The sequence below is a fragment of the Ptychodera flava genome, chromosome 10 (assembly GCF_041260155.1).
Source record: "Ptychodera flava strain L36383 chromosome 10, AS_Pfla_20210202, whole genome shotgun sequence".
NCBI classification, from domain to species: domain Eukaryota; kingdom Metazoa; phylum Hemichordata; class Enteropneusta; family Ptychoderidae; genus Ptychodera; species Ptychodera flava.
In genome coordinates, this window is record NC_091937.1 from 12,105,077 (window position 1) to 12,122,261 (window position 17,185).

The window sequence follows — 17,185 nt, forward strand, 5'->3', positions numbered from 1 at the left end:
CAGGCCTGGTTGTTTCCATGGCAACAATTATAAAACAGATCATATTAGAGAATATTGATGTCAAAAACAAGGCAAATCATTCCTAGTCATGCGAAGATGTTAAAAACAGGAAGACATAGAGGGTTTTGAATTGTCAGCCCTCGAACCTGTCAAAATGCACGATAATGTACACGACGAAAGTCTTTTCACTTCAGTTTGTCATGCTGAAGTTGTTCATTTACTTCGCAATAAACGTTCCGCAGGAACAATACATCACACTTTGTGTCACTGTGCCAAAATTAACTCAGTTTCAAACGACTGTTGTCCCCAAATGACAAATTGTATATTTGGATTTTTAATTTATCGCGGCAAGTGGCCATGGTGGCTCTTTTTTTTGTAGAATGCAGCCAACATTCTTTTCAAAGCAAATGCTAACACCACAATGCTTAGGTTACACATGACTAAATTTGGAATGAAGAGCCGCGGAAAAAAATTATCCCCAGTGACAGAGTAGGCCATAGGGCCTTGTCATAAATTTAAAACAAACTATCCCTGGGTCCGCCCTACTTCCACCGCTCAATGGACTGAAAACATTTTTCGACTCGCCGAAACGAAATGTTGAAAAAAAACAAGAAACCGTGTATTCAATACAGTTTAATTGTGACCCAGTTGGCTTGCAAGGTAAACATTTAAAACTCTCCTGAGAAGGAGTGATGCGGTTTTTTCCATATGAATAAAGTTGTCTCTCTTTGAACAAATGATCGATTGGAGTATAGGGTACTTCGATTCTGACCCCGTGCGATTCGGTTGGACGAGGATTTGTGACGGCGGGAATGGCTGCCGGGTTTGTGAAGCTGTACCGCGATGCCCTACAAAAAAGTACATACATGTCTGATGTACGAGATGAGCTGACTGTCTGCAAGGGACATGGAGTGGATTCGAAGGGGAGGGACGAACAGAAGGACAAGGGGGATGGTTAAATAATTAAGAGATGTGTAATCAATTAGGTTTGGATGATTAGATAGCTGATAAGATTGACGAGTTAAGCGGAATCTTAGATATTCACAGATTATGGTGTATGTATGCACGGTCAGGGATGATAGATAAAACGCGTGAGATAGATGCTTGGAAGTTTGTCTGGATGAAAAAGATTAAAGCAAGAAGCGAATAAAAGAGCAAAGACTAGTGGAAATGAATACATGGGTGGCTACAAGGCTTATAACAGAATTCCCGAACTCTTCAACCAGTTGAATATTCAAAGTTGTATAGGCGATCATTCGTGACATGGGGCGGTTTGAGCCTGTGCTTCATAATAGCCGAGTCAATGTGTTGACCATCTGTACGTGTACGTGTCAAAGTGTTGATGTTGGCTGTGCGCCCGTTTCATCACTTTAGGAGTGGATTTATCAACTCGGTCATCCAGGACACCACTTCGAAGGGGGAAAAACATGCTGGATATGGTCCACTGGTTAGTGAAATGAATGTATGATGTATCCCCTCAATAGTTGTGACGTCGATTGTCGAACATGATTTCGGGCACTTCAAGATTCAGCATAGCTTAACATTTCTATACACTCTCATGTCTTCTATCATTTTATTAATACAGTTTCTTGATGTACTCCAATGTGTCTTCACGGTGTCAGCACAGCCTGCCTGTGTGTTATGTACAATCTTGTTGTTGAATTCATACATCAACAATCACGTCACATTGTACACGACGCATTGTGTTAGCCAGGCCAATACCCAGTATTTCAATATAATTTTATAGATAGAAAAACAAGAAACATAAATGTTTTAGAAAATGAAATATTACCAAAAGTTACAGCTATTGCCGCACTAAACGTTACTTTTCATTTTCCCCATACATATACTAGTAGTTTTGAATGACACGAGTTGTCATGGTTGCCACATTTAATGTGTAATTATTAAATTCATATTGAAGAAATGCATGCGTCTTGCTTTCTTTTACTCCCCAGCTGCTGCCACATAAAGTAGTCTTCCATTTGTACTTTGCCCTTACGCGGAAAGCGCAAAGGTGTAAATTCACTTTTATAGGTGACAGGACTAGATTAAATGGAGATAGTACAACAAATACTAATTTCTAACTTTGGCCTTAAATGAAATTTCCCTCGGGGAAAATAAACACATTTATAGCCCTTGGGTCACTACGACGATGACAAAACCCTTGTGTAGCCATAGACTTAATTTATAGTGATTTTACGTGCAATGTTTTTTTTTTCAAAATCAGCAAATTTTAAACATCTTCCCCCTTTCCCTGTATCTAATTTTTTCCTATTTGCTTCCCTAAGTAACATCGTCAACGTCGTCTTGTTACCATAGTAAGGAATTTACATGGCCTCTTCTCATTTTGCTGTTGCATGAAAGCTAAAATTTGAGCGTTCCACCCGTGAGGGCGCTGTGATGAGACCAACGCCAATAATAATTGAGAATGTTCCGGGAGGTTGCATAGATTTTGACTGCAAAATAGGCCTAAAACGCTTTGCACAGTAGGTTGGTGGAAAGAGCTCAAAATTCTTGACCATAAAATAGTTCCATTCATATTGGTGAGTGGTACCTCGCCAAAAGATATAAACATCTCCCCTCATTTTTGAAAAATATTGCACTTTGTGCTAATTGCCATGTCAACACGTCGGTGAATTCTGGTAAAAGCGTTCAGCCTATCACCAAGACTCATAAATGTATGGATGTCTAATGCCCAGACTCTAAAATATGGAGTGAGCAAAGGCGATACGTGTTCGTTCATTGAACTTAATATATTCTGACTGAGTGAAACAGATACACGAAAAGCTGCAAGCGATTCTATCCGTTTCATTCACTTACAAGTCTAAACCTTACTGTCCACCAAAGTCATTACGTCAGGACCATTTTGCCACCAGCAAAATAAAATAATACATACTTCAGTTTGCCTTCTCTCACGTGTTACGATCGATTTCAACCAGTAAAAGCAAATCCGAGCAAATGTGAAATCACGATGAACTCGCGGTGTTTTAAGGTAGAATGCGCTAAGGGGACATAATACGACTCTCAAATTTTAAGGAATTACGGCCATCAGCATTATCATCATAACCACCACCTGAACAACCACCACAACCACCACCGTCGTCGTCGTCGTCGTCGTCGTCATCATCATCATCATCATCATCATCATCATCATCACCACCTCCATCATCATCATCATCATCATCATCATCATCATCATCATCATCATCATCATCATCATCATCATCATCATCATCATCATCGTCATCGTCACCACCACCACCATCATCATCATCATTATCATCATCGTCATCATCATCTACCACAACTGCAACAATCACAGCAACAACGGCGGCGGCAGTATCAACACAACGTAAATCAACTACAACGACAACCATAATCATAATACACACAAAAACAACAACAGCAATATCTACATCTACTGCAAAACATGTCCTTTAGCTAGCATCCTTTTTAGCGAATTTAGCTAAGTCTGACAGTTCGCTAAATTAAGGTGCCGCTAATTTCACTTTTCCCTATATTTACCATGGTCAGGATGTCTTTTCAGCTAGATTAAAATCCGTTGATTGCAATGAAAATCAAATAACGCCAAAAAGCATGCAACTAATTCGAAGTGTTTCACTGAACTTTTCATTACTTCCGATGACATTTTTTGTCCTGTACTTTTTGACATTTGACTAGTTGCGTTGTCTCTTCGTCGCTGAACTAATATCTATCCTATTTCGAAGACCATCTCTGCCGCTAGAGGAAACACAATTTAGTTCCGTAATCACGGTCCCTCCACAAAATTTTGTGGAGGGACCGTGCCGTAATGCATCTTGTCAGGTTCATAGTCGCTATTGAATCGCTCACCTCTGCAATCACTGTACTGCTTCAAGCGTTAGTACAACGCCACCTACGGTCACCAGGCGCATACTGATATCACCCATAATGCATTGGTAAAAATGGCGACAGTCGTGGAGGTGATCGAAGCGGTGGACTTAACCAAAAAGTCGGAAAAGAAACGTTCAAAGAAGACGAAGAAGGATAAAAACAACGACGGTTAGTAACTTTTGTGAAAGGGGCAAATATAATACTGAGCAAACCCGCAAGATGCCGCGGGAAAAGTCAAGAATCGATGTACTATTTCAACTGCCGGGTAAAACATTACCAGCTGAAACCACGTGTGTATCGTATACGGGTAACAGCAAACGTGATTATAATGAAGTTTTTAGCACCAGCGCATTGGTGTTTACCTTATCCATGCAGGGGTAGAGTGGTATTCTTCGTGTAGTCTCTGCATTATAGGTAAAGATTTCATACTAGACGCCGGGTGGAATGGAGACTGGAGTCTGTGTAACGCTCATCATGACGTGTAACGCACATGGACTCGAACGGTACGGAGATAATACGCACAGACAATATAGCTTGGTACCATACCGTACACAGACATACCTGAGGAAAGTTCCATACTCAGTGTATTTATGCAAAGAACGTTTGGTAATAGTAAGGGTACGCGTAGGATAAAAGAAAATGACGTTTTGGCCTCAAAATCAGCATTTGAATATGTATTATTGTAAGAGTAGGTCCTAGCTGCAAAATGTAGCTCTACGGTGAGGCGGTCGGTGAGTTTTGGTTTTGCGACCTCGCTCACCAGTAGAGCTACAATGCCGAAGGTCCTGAAGCATACCAAATAAGCACGCTGCACATGGCATGGCATTTTGATGTAAAATCCCATATATTTACTGCATTTGGTCATACTGATTTATCACTTCTGAAAAATAAACACTGTACTACACTAACCTTGTCGTGTATGGGGTTTGGTATTTGTTCAAATACGTCGATCGCCTTCCAAAAACATTTCTTGGAGCCACCACTACCAACTTCCGGTAATGGCGGCTCCCAGAAACACGCTCAATGTTTATGGAACGCGATCGACGTGTCTGTGCTAATACCAAACCCCATAAACGACAAGGTTAGTGTAGTATAGTGTTTAGTCTTCAGTAGTGATAAATCGGTACGACCAAATGCAGTAAATATGTGGGATTTTACATGAAAATGCCGCACCATGTGTGGCGCGCTTATTTTGTATGCTACAGGGCCTTCGGCATTGTAGCTCTATTGGTGAGCGAGGTCGCAAAAACCAAAACTCACCGACCGCCTCACCGTAGAGCTACAATTTTGCAGCTAGAGTATGTCCAAGTGTGTACTCCCACTCCCAGACGGTCCTACTAAGCACTGCCCGGCATTGCTGCGGTTCCGTAGCCTCCCCACTCCCCCAACACAACCAGCAAAGGGATTGGTAGGGTTACTAAACTGCAGCAATGCCCGGCACTGGCCGGCGACACACAGGGCACTGCCTGGCACGAAATAAGCGCGTCAGTTATCACAAGAAGTCAATATCTACATACCACAGACCGCTAACTCTCATTAAAAACCTAAGAAACAATAGTTCAAGTCCCCAAAACGTTGATTTACTCGTCTATAGTTACGGCGTTCGTAACCTTACGCTGGGCCAGCCCTCCGCCATCTTGTTTACACAGGACCATACTATTTACTGAGAGAAGGGGTAGCAGCCTGTGTGCCCGAGGCTCGGGCGGCAAATTAGTTTGAGATCAGACCCAGCGGCCCAGCGTAAGGTTACGAACGCCGTAACTATAGACCAGTAAATCGACGTTTTGGGGGCTTGAACTATCGTTTTTTAGGTTCTTAATAAGAGTTAGTGGTCTGTGGTATGTAGGTATCAACTTCTTGTGATAACTGACGGGCTTATTTCATGCCGGGCAGTGCCCTGTGTGTCGCCGGGCAGTGCCGGGCAGTTTTTAGAAGGACCCCTCTCAGCGTTTCACTGCTTACTCGGACTTGCATATACCCGATTGCCCTGTCAGATTTTAATACGCTGTGTAAAGTTGATCTCTTACTGTACAATACTACATACTTCAATTACAATCATGTATTGAACAAATATGATACTAGTAATCTAGAAAGTATCTTTAAAAAAAATGAGAAATATGTAGGATCAACTACACAACTGAGAATTGAGCTTAGTTGAGAGTGAGATGTTAGCAGGTCACTGTCATGTAGTATTGCAGCAACTTGAGAACAGTTAGTGCTCTCTATTTGACATGTAATAATGTAAAAACGCCATAGATCTGGTACTGATCCCACTTATTTCCTTTCATTGACCAGTTAGTACTTTATCTGAGGTTAGCTCTGCGGAGGGCCTGGAGAAACTGCGCAAAATGAAGAAGAAGAAGATGAAACTACAGAAACTGAAAGAAGCCAAGCTGGATGAAGAGAAGCTGAGGAAGCGGAAGAAGAAACTGAAACGAAAAAGTGAAGAGACAGTTGATGGTGCAGGTAGGAAGGGATGTTGCTTGTATCTATCAGCCTTAGTCCAGTATTTGAGACCCTGATTCAAGTGTTTTATTTAAAGTTTTTTGAAAAACACAGTCTTGACCATTTTTGACATACAAGTAAATAGTCTATGATAGTGTTAGATAAAAGGCTGGTGTAATATTTTGAAAAAGGGACAGACATGAGTTGGCTGAATCTTATGTCTCAGAGTGAGACTGAAAGTTTCAACCTAGAGACCACGTTGTGCTTTTTCCTACTTGTCAGGTTCCCCCAAAGTGACAAAAACCTCAGATGACGGAGATGTTCACAGCACTGAAGAAGAAGAAGGAAGAACAAAGTCTACTGGTGATGAGGGAAGTTTTACTGACTATGTGACTGAAACAGATTTGCAAGATGAAGTTGAGGACAGGGATGAAGACCAAGAAGATGATGAGGATGAGGAAGAGGAGATTGAGACAGCAGATAATACATCACAGAACACTCCAAGTCAAAGTGAATCTGAACTGCCCAGTAGAAGAGGTGAGTTAAGCCTCATTCTGTTACAACATTACAGTTTACACCTTTCAAGTTCAATGTCACTGCTCACAAGCCTTTATAATTTGAATTTGGACCTGATATTAGTTGATCATTTGTGTGCTCATTGTAATCCTTTGTGTGATACACTTGAAGAACGCTCGGTCAATCATTATTTTCATATAGGTCGGTGTCCCATGAAGGGTGCCTTTTGAGATGAATGAATAGTGTTGAAGTGAACTGCATCTTAGCATGGGTCCAGTGTTCTCCAGTTCTGCCATCTGGACAGCAGTTCATTTTCACCCTTTCACCACCATGGTTTGTCCCAAATCCATTGTTTTCTATGGTAAAGTTGGACCTGTATACAGGGAACTAGGGATGAAAGGGTTAATATTCGTCATGTTCTTGATTGCAGCAAATGGCGTGTCATCTATATTGACTGACACAAAGTTCAGCTCACTGGAAGACAGAGTTTGTGAAATGACTCTGAAAGGCGTTGAAGAAATGGGATTTACACACATGACAGAGATTCAAGCAAAGTCCATACCACCTCTACTTGAAGGAAGGTATGTAACTGGGACACTGTATGTACCAAGCTGCACATAACTGTCAGTTATATATTATCAAATCTGTGTCAAACACAAGCCATATGTATTTGTAGCATAAACCTAAAGAATTACTCTAGGTTTCTGTGATCAGGTATTACCACTGTATCTGTTCATCCCATAAAGTTATAAAGTGATATTTTCATTTGCCTTACTTTTGTCAAAGACAAGATTTTTTTGTCAGACATCCACCTCAGTTTCAGTGTCACTACCTTTAGCAAGTCTTTTCTACGTAGCTATCCTATCATTTGTAAGCCAGTGACTGTGAAAATCTGCAGCTCTAGTACTTCTTACACCGCAATCCCTACTTCCTACAATTCCCCAATTCACCTCCATATCTTCATTCAGGAGATATAAGAATCCTTCCTCAGAGTAGTGTGAACTTTAAGAAAGAAAAATTTGAACCGCATTCAGTGATATATACTGTAGAATAATAATGTTTGACGTAGAAAAATTAGAAGTTATATCGACTATGTCAGAGTTCCATCTTTTATGTGCTGTATTTTTCTGTCTGACTCTTTTCAGAGATCTCCTGGCAGCTGCTAAGACAGGAAGTGGAAAGACTCTAGCTTTTCTCATTCCAGCGATTGAGCTCATGTACAAACTGAAGTTCATGCCCAGGAACGGCACTGGGGTGATCATCCTGTCACCAACTAGAGAACTGTCCATGCAGACGTACGGTGTGCTGCGGGAAGTCTTACAGCATCATCACCACACATTTGGTTTGGTGATGGGTGGTGCTAACAGACAGGAGGAAGCTAAGAAGCTTGGAAAGGGCGTTAATATCCTGGTTGCCACACCTGGAAGACTGTTAGATCACATGCAGGTATGAATCAGATGGTATTGATTTACAGCTGGCTAATGAAGAAATACAAATCTACTTTTCAGATGAACATAAAATGGTGAACTACTGCTATCTCGTATCAGAAAAGTTATAATGTTTTGTCATTTTTGAACTAGATGCACTTGCTCGTTAAACTATACAAGTGAGAATCACCTGTTCAGCAATGGTTGGCTTATATTTACATTGTTTTATAGAATTATCATAGCCGAGTGTTCTTGTGATATTAAAAAGTGTGAACTGTATTCTACATTGATAAAGTTTGAATATGTAAGAGTTATCACAGCCATGACAGTCTGAAATAAAGTAATTTCCTTGAGCTGGAACAAATTATTTTCCATTGTATTTGCAACCAACATGATAGCAGATTGTACTCCTAAGTTACAGTATATATGGGAAAACAGCTGATAATAAGTTTTGAGGACTATTACAACACATCAAACTACTCGGATAAATTTGTTGGAACTTCCATATGCGATGTGACATTGTGACTGCCATGAAAGTCACCTATAGCAATCTTAGTATATTTGGGACCATGCAAAGCTCAGCAAAATTATTGAATTGCAAACGCTACGAAAGCTGTGACACTATTTATCATTGTCAAGGTCATGGTCAGTGATGATTGAGATCATGCACCACGCATACTTCCATCGTGAGTGAGAAACCATGCTCATTATAAACTCTGAGACCATATACCACCCCTTGACAGCTTGAACTTTAATATTGTATTGCTTCCATACACACTGCACAATTTTTGGTCAGTAGTAATTCAATGACCAATCAATGATCTATGTCCATAATGTTATTATTTGCAGCAGTTATGTGAGGCCATTCTTGAAAAACAATCAGGGCAGGGTATTTCTTGTGTTTCATGTGACAATCTATGAAATATTCTATGAAAATTGTGGCAACTAAAGATGAACCTCTCGATAGTACATGCTTCTTGTGATTTGGATAAATTTCTGATTTTGGAGTTTTGCAAAGAAGTGACATCAGCACCCTCCCAGGATAGAAAGCCCCAGTGAATCAAAATACCTCAGTGAACATATTTCTATTTTGTCATAATAGTAATTCTAAGTATCATCTTTTATTGATATCCATACTATAGTAGGCATTGGACATGTCATTCATCGACAAAATGACGTGACATCAACAATGAGATCAAAATTATGAAAAAGACACCAGGTGAAAAAGTATTCCTACTGAGGTCAAGTGTAAATGTGAAGATTTTTGTCAATTTATACAATCAGTGGTGTGCTGATTGTGTGCCAGTTAAATTTACTGTGGGCTTTTTCCTTGTTTACTGCCACAGAACACACCTCAGTTCATGTACAAAAATCTCCAATGTCTGATTATTGATGAAGCTGACAGAATTTTAGAAGTAGGATTTGAAGAGGAAATGAAACAGATTATTAAGTTATTGCCAAGTAAGTCACTTGATTATTATATCTACTTGTTTGTGCATGAAAATCAAATGGTTCTACTCGGGTATGAAAATCACGTGGGTTGTTTTACAGACTTGTACGTCCAAGAGGTCACATGAGGTACAAACAAACCCATGCGTATAAACAAGTATGGAAATACACATATTTCTATGTGCATTTGTGCTCGCAGTTTTGTTTGTACCGTGGTCCATTCGTATTCTTGGTTGCGTCCATTGCAGGGGATATCTTTGAATCGCCAATGTGTAGAATCTATTCATATTTCAATGTAGCTAGAGGAATCCATCCATGCAAATATCATCTACAAAATTTGCATGATGTTGTAATGTCGTATTGAATGTTTCATATCACAGAAAGGCGGCAGACAATGTTATTTTCTGCAACTCAAACCAGGAAGACAGAAGACTTAGCCAGAATTTCACTGAAAAAACAACCTATCTATGTCGGAGTTGATGACGACAAAGACATGGCTACTGTAGAAGGCTTAGAACAAGTAAGTGGTTCTTAAAAAAATTAATTGAACTGCATGATAGTTTGCAAAAGTTTGTTGTTTTCAACACTAGCTTCCAGAACTGGGGAAGGAATGAGCATCATAATGATTTTGAGGAAAAAAGTATACTGTACGTGTGTAGTTTTTGGAGTTACTAAGTTTGTGTATCCCCTATTGAGTTCAGTCATGTTAACAAGTGATGTGAAAATGAAATTGTGAGCTGAATTCAATCAATTCTCATCAAAATCTGTTGTATGTTAGAATATTGTACAGATAATGTATGCTTGAACTTTGAACTTGGTGAGATCCAGGAATTGAAGATATGATTATTTCAGTACAATGTTCCTATTAATCAACTTTTGTTGTCTCTCTTTGCCAGGGCTATGTTGTCTGTTCTTCAGATAGGCGGTTCCTTCTATTGTTTACGTTTCTAAAGAAGAATCGGGACAAGAAAGTCATGGTGTTTTTCTCCTCCTGTATGTCAGTGAAATATCACTGTGAACTTCTAAATTATATTGACCTTCCAGTCATGGCCATCCATGTAAGTATTACTAATATCTGTGTCATGTGGAGTGTACAATGTTTTACAATTCTATTTTTCATTTGGATCCCTGAGTGGACTACCATTCTTTTCAAAGCGTAGTAGCATGGCAACAAGAAACTCTAGAACAAATTCAGGAGAGCCTGCTCTTCTTCTGTATAGCTGTCTACTTATACTGGAGTGGATTTGGAGAATGACAGCATAGTATCAGGATTGTCACCCTCTGGACATTTACCGTCGGGACTTTCTCCACCACCAGTTCAGGCTTAGGGTTAGGGCTAAGGTTGGTGAATATATCCTGGGTGTGAATGTCAGGGGTTGACTCTCCTTAACCCTCTGGGCGCCAAAGTCAGTTATTCCATGCAAACAGGCCCACACTCATCATTGATAACAATGGGTTTGGGCCACACCGTAGTGAAAGGCTAGAAGAACATCCTTAAAAAAAGTCTAGGAAAGCCCGCACTCTGTGCTTGTATCATTGTCAAGGTCATGGTCAGTGATGATTGAGATCATGCACCACGCATACTTCCACCGTGAGTGAAAAACCATGCTCATTATAGACTCTGAGACCATGTACCTTACCACAACAACTCTAATACTGCCATCCTTGTATTGCCTCAAACAAGAACAAAATAAGTCCTGTATTCACAGTTTTAGGTTCATAGCTATAGTTGCATAGATTTGATACATCCCCCATAACTTTCTGTGACAAAGTTAGACTTTTGTACAGGGAGGTTGGAGTGAAAGCCTCAAGATTTTCTGCCACATTTCATTCCACTCACTCTTCACCATTGATGTGCTGTTTGTTAAAGGGCAGACAGAAGCAGACTAAGAGAACACAGACATTCTTTCAGTTCTGCAATGCAAAGAAAGGCATCCTGCTATGTACAGATGTTGCTGCTAGGGGTTTAGATATCCCTGAAGTTGATTGGATCGTACAGTATGACCCTCCAGATGATCCCAAGGTAATATAATGAATCCATTTCATTGGATATTGCATCTGTAAAATCCTTATGTGTCACTTTAGAAAGATAATTTCATCAACTTTATAAATTCAAAGATCGTTTTGGAACAAGTGCAGCTTTACCCAAGAACAATGTAGCTTAGAGTTCGTATTAATATTTTTATACCTTCAGCCTATTGCAAATGTCTAATTGCTGTGTCAGTAAATCGAATTACCCTGGCACTACCAGTGATAACAATCAGATTCTTAAAGGCTCATGAGCTGCAACTCTGGGAAATTTCTCCACCCTCAAGGTATCTCCAATTTCCTCAGATATTCATAGTTATACCACTCTCCGCCTCGTGCCCATTGTTCTAACCATGCTCTCTAATTTCCATAACCGAATATTTTATTATATACCACCTGGCTTTCTTTTGTTTAAAAAGTGTCCGATTTACAAGTTCTTTTGTTTAAAAGTGTCGGATTTACTAGTAAATCGGACAGTTCTTTTGTTAAAAACTGTCCGGTTTACTAGTAAATCGGTCACTTTTAAACAAAAGAACTTGGACACATTTTAAACAAAATAAAGTCACGTGGCGACGAGCAAAAAAAACAATTGCGAGACATAATATACCAGAAGAAATTTATTACACCATTAAGTACAGAGTAAATACACTAAAAGAATCACCGGACTGAATTAATTTTGCACGACTGTACATCTCAAAATCAATTACAGGCAGGTCACCGTGAAATAATGGTATTGATTGCAAATATCACTTCTGTGTTAAGGTTATTGTTATCACGATCATTCGAAGCTGAAATTTAAGACCTCAAAGTCAGTTATCAACACTGAATGTAGAGGTTTCAGTCGCCCATGGTAAAGTTAAATCTAGCTACAGGCAAACACACACGCAGTACCACAGTCATTGTGGATCTACACGTATTTTTTTTGTACTTGCAGTTTCTGTTGCGCCTTTCTCTGACGTTGCAGTGTAGCTTGGTCTTCCGATTGTGGCCGTTAGCACTGGCGTGACAGGGGGACTTTTCTTTTCCATCTTTGGCTTTGGTAGTTGAAGTGCACCGGATACAGCTTTCATTTGTACTTCATCCGCCATATCGATATACGTAGAGCGACTTGGCAATTGCGTGTATGCTGCTCAAAGTTTTCGACCCAAATGAGCAAAGCGTGACTCTTACGTCGATCTGCATACACCTTTTCACTTCATTCAACCAACCAATCAATCCAAACACAGTTCATACAATTCAAATCAAACCAGGTGCTCAACCACGTCATCGCACTACAATAGCAACACATGTCAACTTTGTTTTATCCAATCATGGGTTATTTTTTTATACTTTCGTTCAACAAGGTGTCAAAACACGTTAATGTTTTCCTGCCAAAGTTTCAACTTGCACTGCACTAAAATTACAAATAAAAACTTTCAGCGTGCAAACAAGGCTCTAAAACTCAGCAAATTCGTGGTATAACACGGTCAGCGAACTCGTAGTCGGCGGTTTACAGAATTTAACGGTACAGTTTGCCATAAAACTCCTCGGCCCTGCGGGCCTCGGAGTTTTACAGGCAAACTGTACCGTTAAATTCTGTAAACCGCCTCCTACTCATCTGCTTACCTATAGTAATCTGCAAATTGAACAATAAAATCATTAACTATGCCTCAACGTTTGCTTATGGCAGAATAGGCAAGAAATTGAACAGAGTTGTGTTCATTTTAAATTTCCCGTCATTTTCAAAATCTTGCCAAGTTATAGTGTAAAAAAATTGAGAATTTTTTTGTCAAAGTGGAGTGAATTCCTTTCCCATCCTTCAGTGGGTTGCACCATGTTGTATTTGTAAAGATTCAAATGTGTACATGTACCATTTACGCTGTTTATCATGTTAGTTGTATGGTGGCAGCCATATTTGGGTGCGGCACCCGTTTATTATTTGTCTTACTCTGAAACCTCCCCATGCAGTCCCACTCAGTGGATAGTTATACTTGACTTAGCATCTCTGAGTAAGAACATTTCTATGAACTAATTATAATCTAAATATAAAATCATGAAAATAATGTCAAAAGTTGCAGCTCATGTGCCTTTAACAGTATATATATATATATCATATAACCTATTTACCTGCAATTCCATGCAAACAGACCCACACTCATCATTGATAACAATGGGTTTTGGCCAAACCGTGGTGAAAGGCTAAAAGAACTCATTTAAAAAAGTCCAGGAAAGCCCGTACACTGTACTTTGTGTCATTGTCAAGGTCATGGTCAGTGATGATTGAGATCATGCACCACGCATACTTCCACCGTGAGTGAAAAACCATGCTCATTATAGACTCTGAGACTATGTACCTTACCACAACAACTCTAATACTGTCATCCTTGTATTGCCTCAAACAAGAACAAAATGAGTCCTGTATTCACAGTTTAAATTACTATGGCCATCTTCATAGCACTGTATATACTTTTTGCATTCAACTTTACATTTTGTGATCATGTATCAATATTCATGTGTGTAGCAACATCAGTGCGTTAAGCTTGTTTTCTTCTGTGACAGGAATACATTCACAGAGTTGGTCGTACAGCGAGAGGGTTAGATGGCAAAGGTCACGCTCTACTGATCCTCAGACCTGAAGAGTTGGGATTCTTGAGGTATCTGAAACATGCCAAGGTTCCCCTTAATGAGTTTGAATTCTCATGGAGCAAAATTGCAAATATCCAATCACAGGTGAGTGAAAAGTCATTCTTTGCATCCTGGAAACTGTCCAGGATAGTGTACTTATGAAATGATACCGGTGTTTAGATGATAGACTACATGATGCAGAATTTAAGGATATTTACCATTATTAAAGGTATACTGTCACCTGTTCCAATTTTGCCACAGTTACCATGGAAAGAGAAAATCTAACCAATCACAGATTTTAAGCGGGTGGCCGCTTTTTAAAAACAGCGCCCTCACACTGGCATTTTGAATACAAGGAACGCCCCTTTGACCATATATGGGCATATTTAGATTATAGGTGACTGTATACCTTTAATGTGTCATCATAAATGGATTTGCATACATAATCGGTACCATAAATGGATTTGCATACATAATCAGTACCATAAATGGATTTGCTTACATTATTAGTACCATGAATGAATTTGCATACATTATCAGCACTCATGAATTGCTTTGCATACATAATCAGTACTATGAATGAATTTGCATACATAATCAGTACTTATAAATGGATTTATTATTATTATCATTATTATTATTATTATTATTATTATTATTATAATTTATTTATAATTTATTTCTTGCTTACTTAATCAGTACTCATAAATACGCTTTGCATAAGTGAATACTATTATATCACACTTCAAGCATTATACATTGCATATAGGAAGAATGAGTGGACCTACAGTACCTTTGGAAATGAAAAAAGTAATTGTGCAAACCCTTTGCAGTCTCCGATGTTTAGCAGAATTGCACTCTGGGAATACTCTTTTAAATAGCCAGTTCCTGAGGAACTTGCAGCCATTGGCATACCCATTTTAATCTATATGTGGTTCACAGGTAGTATAAGTTTATGTTTCTCTTTTTGCAGCTTGAAAAGTTGATCTCCAAGAATTACTTCCTTCACAAATCATCGCAGGAAGCTTACAAGTCATACGTCAGGGCATACGATTCTCACAGCCTGAAGCATATATTTGATGTCAATACGTTAGATCTACAGAAAGTTGCGTTGTCGTTTGGATTTCAAGTGCCGCCTAGTGTTGACCTCAGTATCCTTTGACCTTGACTGGTTTGTTTGTTTTCGGGAATTTTCTCATGTCAGTTGAATTGTATAATGAAAGATATGTTTCTAGTAGTGTGTGAGCATAGATTTTAGAAAAGAATTTGTCTAGTTAATGAATGTGTTATGTCTGTGCACACGAGAGTCTGCATATTCAAATATGTACATATATTTACATTTCTCTATGAAGTGATATACGACTATGAATACGTGTATGAGTGCATCAGAGAATGGCTAATAAAGTATGCTTTGTTTTTTGTTGTTGAAAGAAAGAATGGCAAGTTCAGCCACAGTTTCTGATTCTGCCTGAACTAAACTTTCAACTTTGCTGTGATCATTGACTGATTTGAAATCCAACACAAATTTTTAGTTCTATCAGAGAGACCTGTCACAAGCTGGAATTTGCTTAGCAGACAATTTAGTTAACTAAATGAAGTTGCCTTAGTTGATTGACCTTAACCCAGGTGTTCTTACAGGTGTTCATTCCAGTAAAAGACAACACAAAGGAGCACAAAGGCGGGGAGCACCACCACCGGGGACACCATCACAGAAGAAAGCAGCTTTTAAGACAAAAATTTACAGACCAGTTGAGAAGCAAGGGAAAAGGAAGTTCACGAGATAACAATGGCAGTGATATCAGAGAGACTGTGTCAGTTTAAAGACAAGTGACTTTTAGAAAGTGACTGATGTACAGTCATATTTTAAATGAAGACAGAACAATTTTGTGAAAGTCATCCATCTCTACATCCAATATGAAACATCAAATTAGAACTGTTGATAATTGTTGAATTCTTCATATGTGGAATAAATATCACAGAGTTCTTTAACTCCCATGGTCAAGACACACTAGGTAAAATGTAGACTGGAAAACTGCCAAAGACCAAGAAAATTTTGACCACAATCTCTGTTTGTCCATATGATCAATCTCCTTGTATTCTAAGGTGATAATAAACAGCTTTGAATAAAATGAATTGTCGTTATCGTGGTGTTTTACTGCCTCACCTGTACAGCTCTCTTCTCATCATATATGTTGGTAGAATACTTATTCTGTTTTATGGTTTTAGCTTGGACAACAGTCGTAGGAAGTAAAGGTGTCATCAGATGCTTACAGGAATTTGTCACACACAGACTTGCTGAAATCGTAATGCATGTATGCATGTATTGGTGCTTGGTGTTTTGGTAAGATTTGGCAACATTGGTAAGATAGCTTGAGAACCCTGGTTGCATATGGTTTGTAGCGAAATATGTAGCTAAATTAACATACAACCTCATTGTATTTTAACCCAGTTCCATGTAAACAGGTTCACAGTCATCATTGATAACCATGGGCTTGGGCCAAACCATGGTCGTGAATGAGTTTAAAGACCTATAAGCTTGCCATGATTCAACCAACTACCATCACGCGTTGGTATGTCCCCACTGTTTTCTGTTGGTACAGTGGACTGGTTGGGTGCACAACAACATGACTATGTATCAATGAGTAGATGGGATGGAAGTATTTTATGAACTCTTCAACCAAGCTCAGTTTTATATGATATCTGAGTATGACCAAATATTTAAAACCACAGAATCATAGAAGAATAAGTTTACAAATGGACAGAGTGCTCATGTCAGGGATTAAATGAAGGAGTTATAGAATCAAAATTCAAATTAATATGATTGGGAGGCTTTTGCTGAAATG

The 17,185-nt window shown here is 39.1% G+C and overlaps 1 protein-coding gene across 1 annotated transcript; it reads left to right on the forward strand.

The window, feature by feature from the left end:
• The first annotated feature begins 751 nt into the window (after positions 1-751).
• On the forward strand, positions 752-16,475 carry LOC139142011 (uncharacterized). Its single transcript, XM_070711793.1, has 12 exons — positions 752-4,041; positions 6,169-6,339; positions 6,601-6,855; positions 7,265-7,415; positions 7,980-8,280; positions 9,608-9,722; positions 10,091-10,230; positions 10,607-10,768; positions 11,581-11,733; positions 14,277-14,447; positions 15,316-15,493; positions 15,981-16,475. The coding sequence occupies exons 1-12, from the start codon at positions 3,945-3,947 to the stop codon at positions 16,124-16,126; spliced, it is 2,040 nt and encodes a 679-aa protein (XP_070567894.1). The 5' UTR covers positions 752-3,944; the 3' UTR covers positions 16,127-16,475.
• The last annotated feature ends 710 nt before the right edge of the window (positions 16,476-17,185 follow it).

Coding starts and splice junctions, on each gene's coding strand:
- LOC139142011 (XM_070711793.1), top strand. CDS start 3,945: ATGGCGACAGTCGTGGAGGTGATCGAAGCGGTGGACTTAACCAAAAAG. Junction 6,340..6,600: donor AGAGACAGTTGATGGTGCAG/GTAGGAAGGGAT, acceptor CCTACTTGTCAG/GTTCCCCCAAAGTGACAAAA. Junction 11,734..14,276: donor ACCCTCCAGATGATCCCAAG/GTAATATAATGA, acceptor CTTCTGTGACAG/GAATACATTCACAGAGTTGG.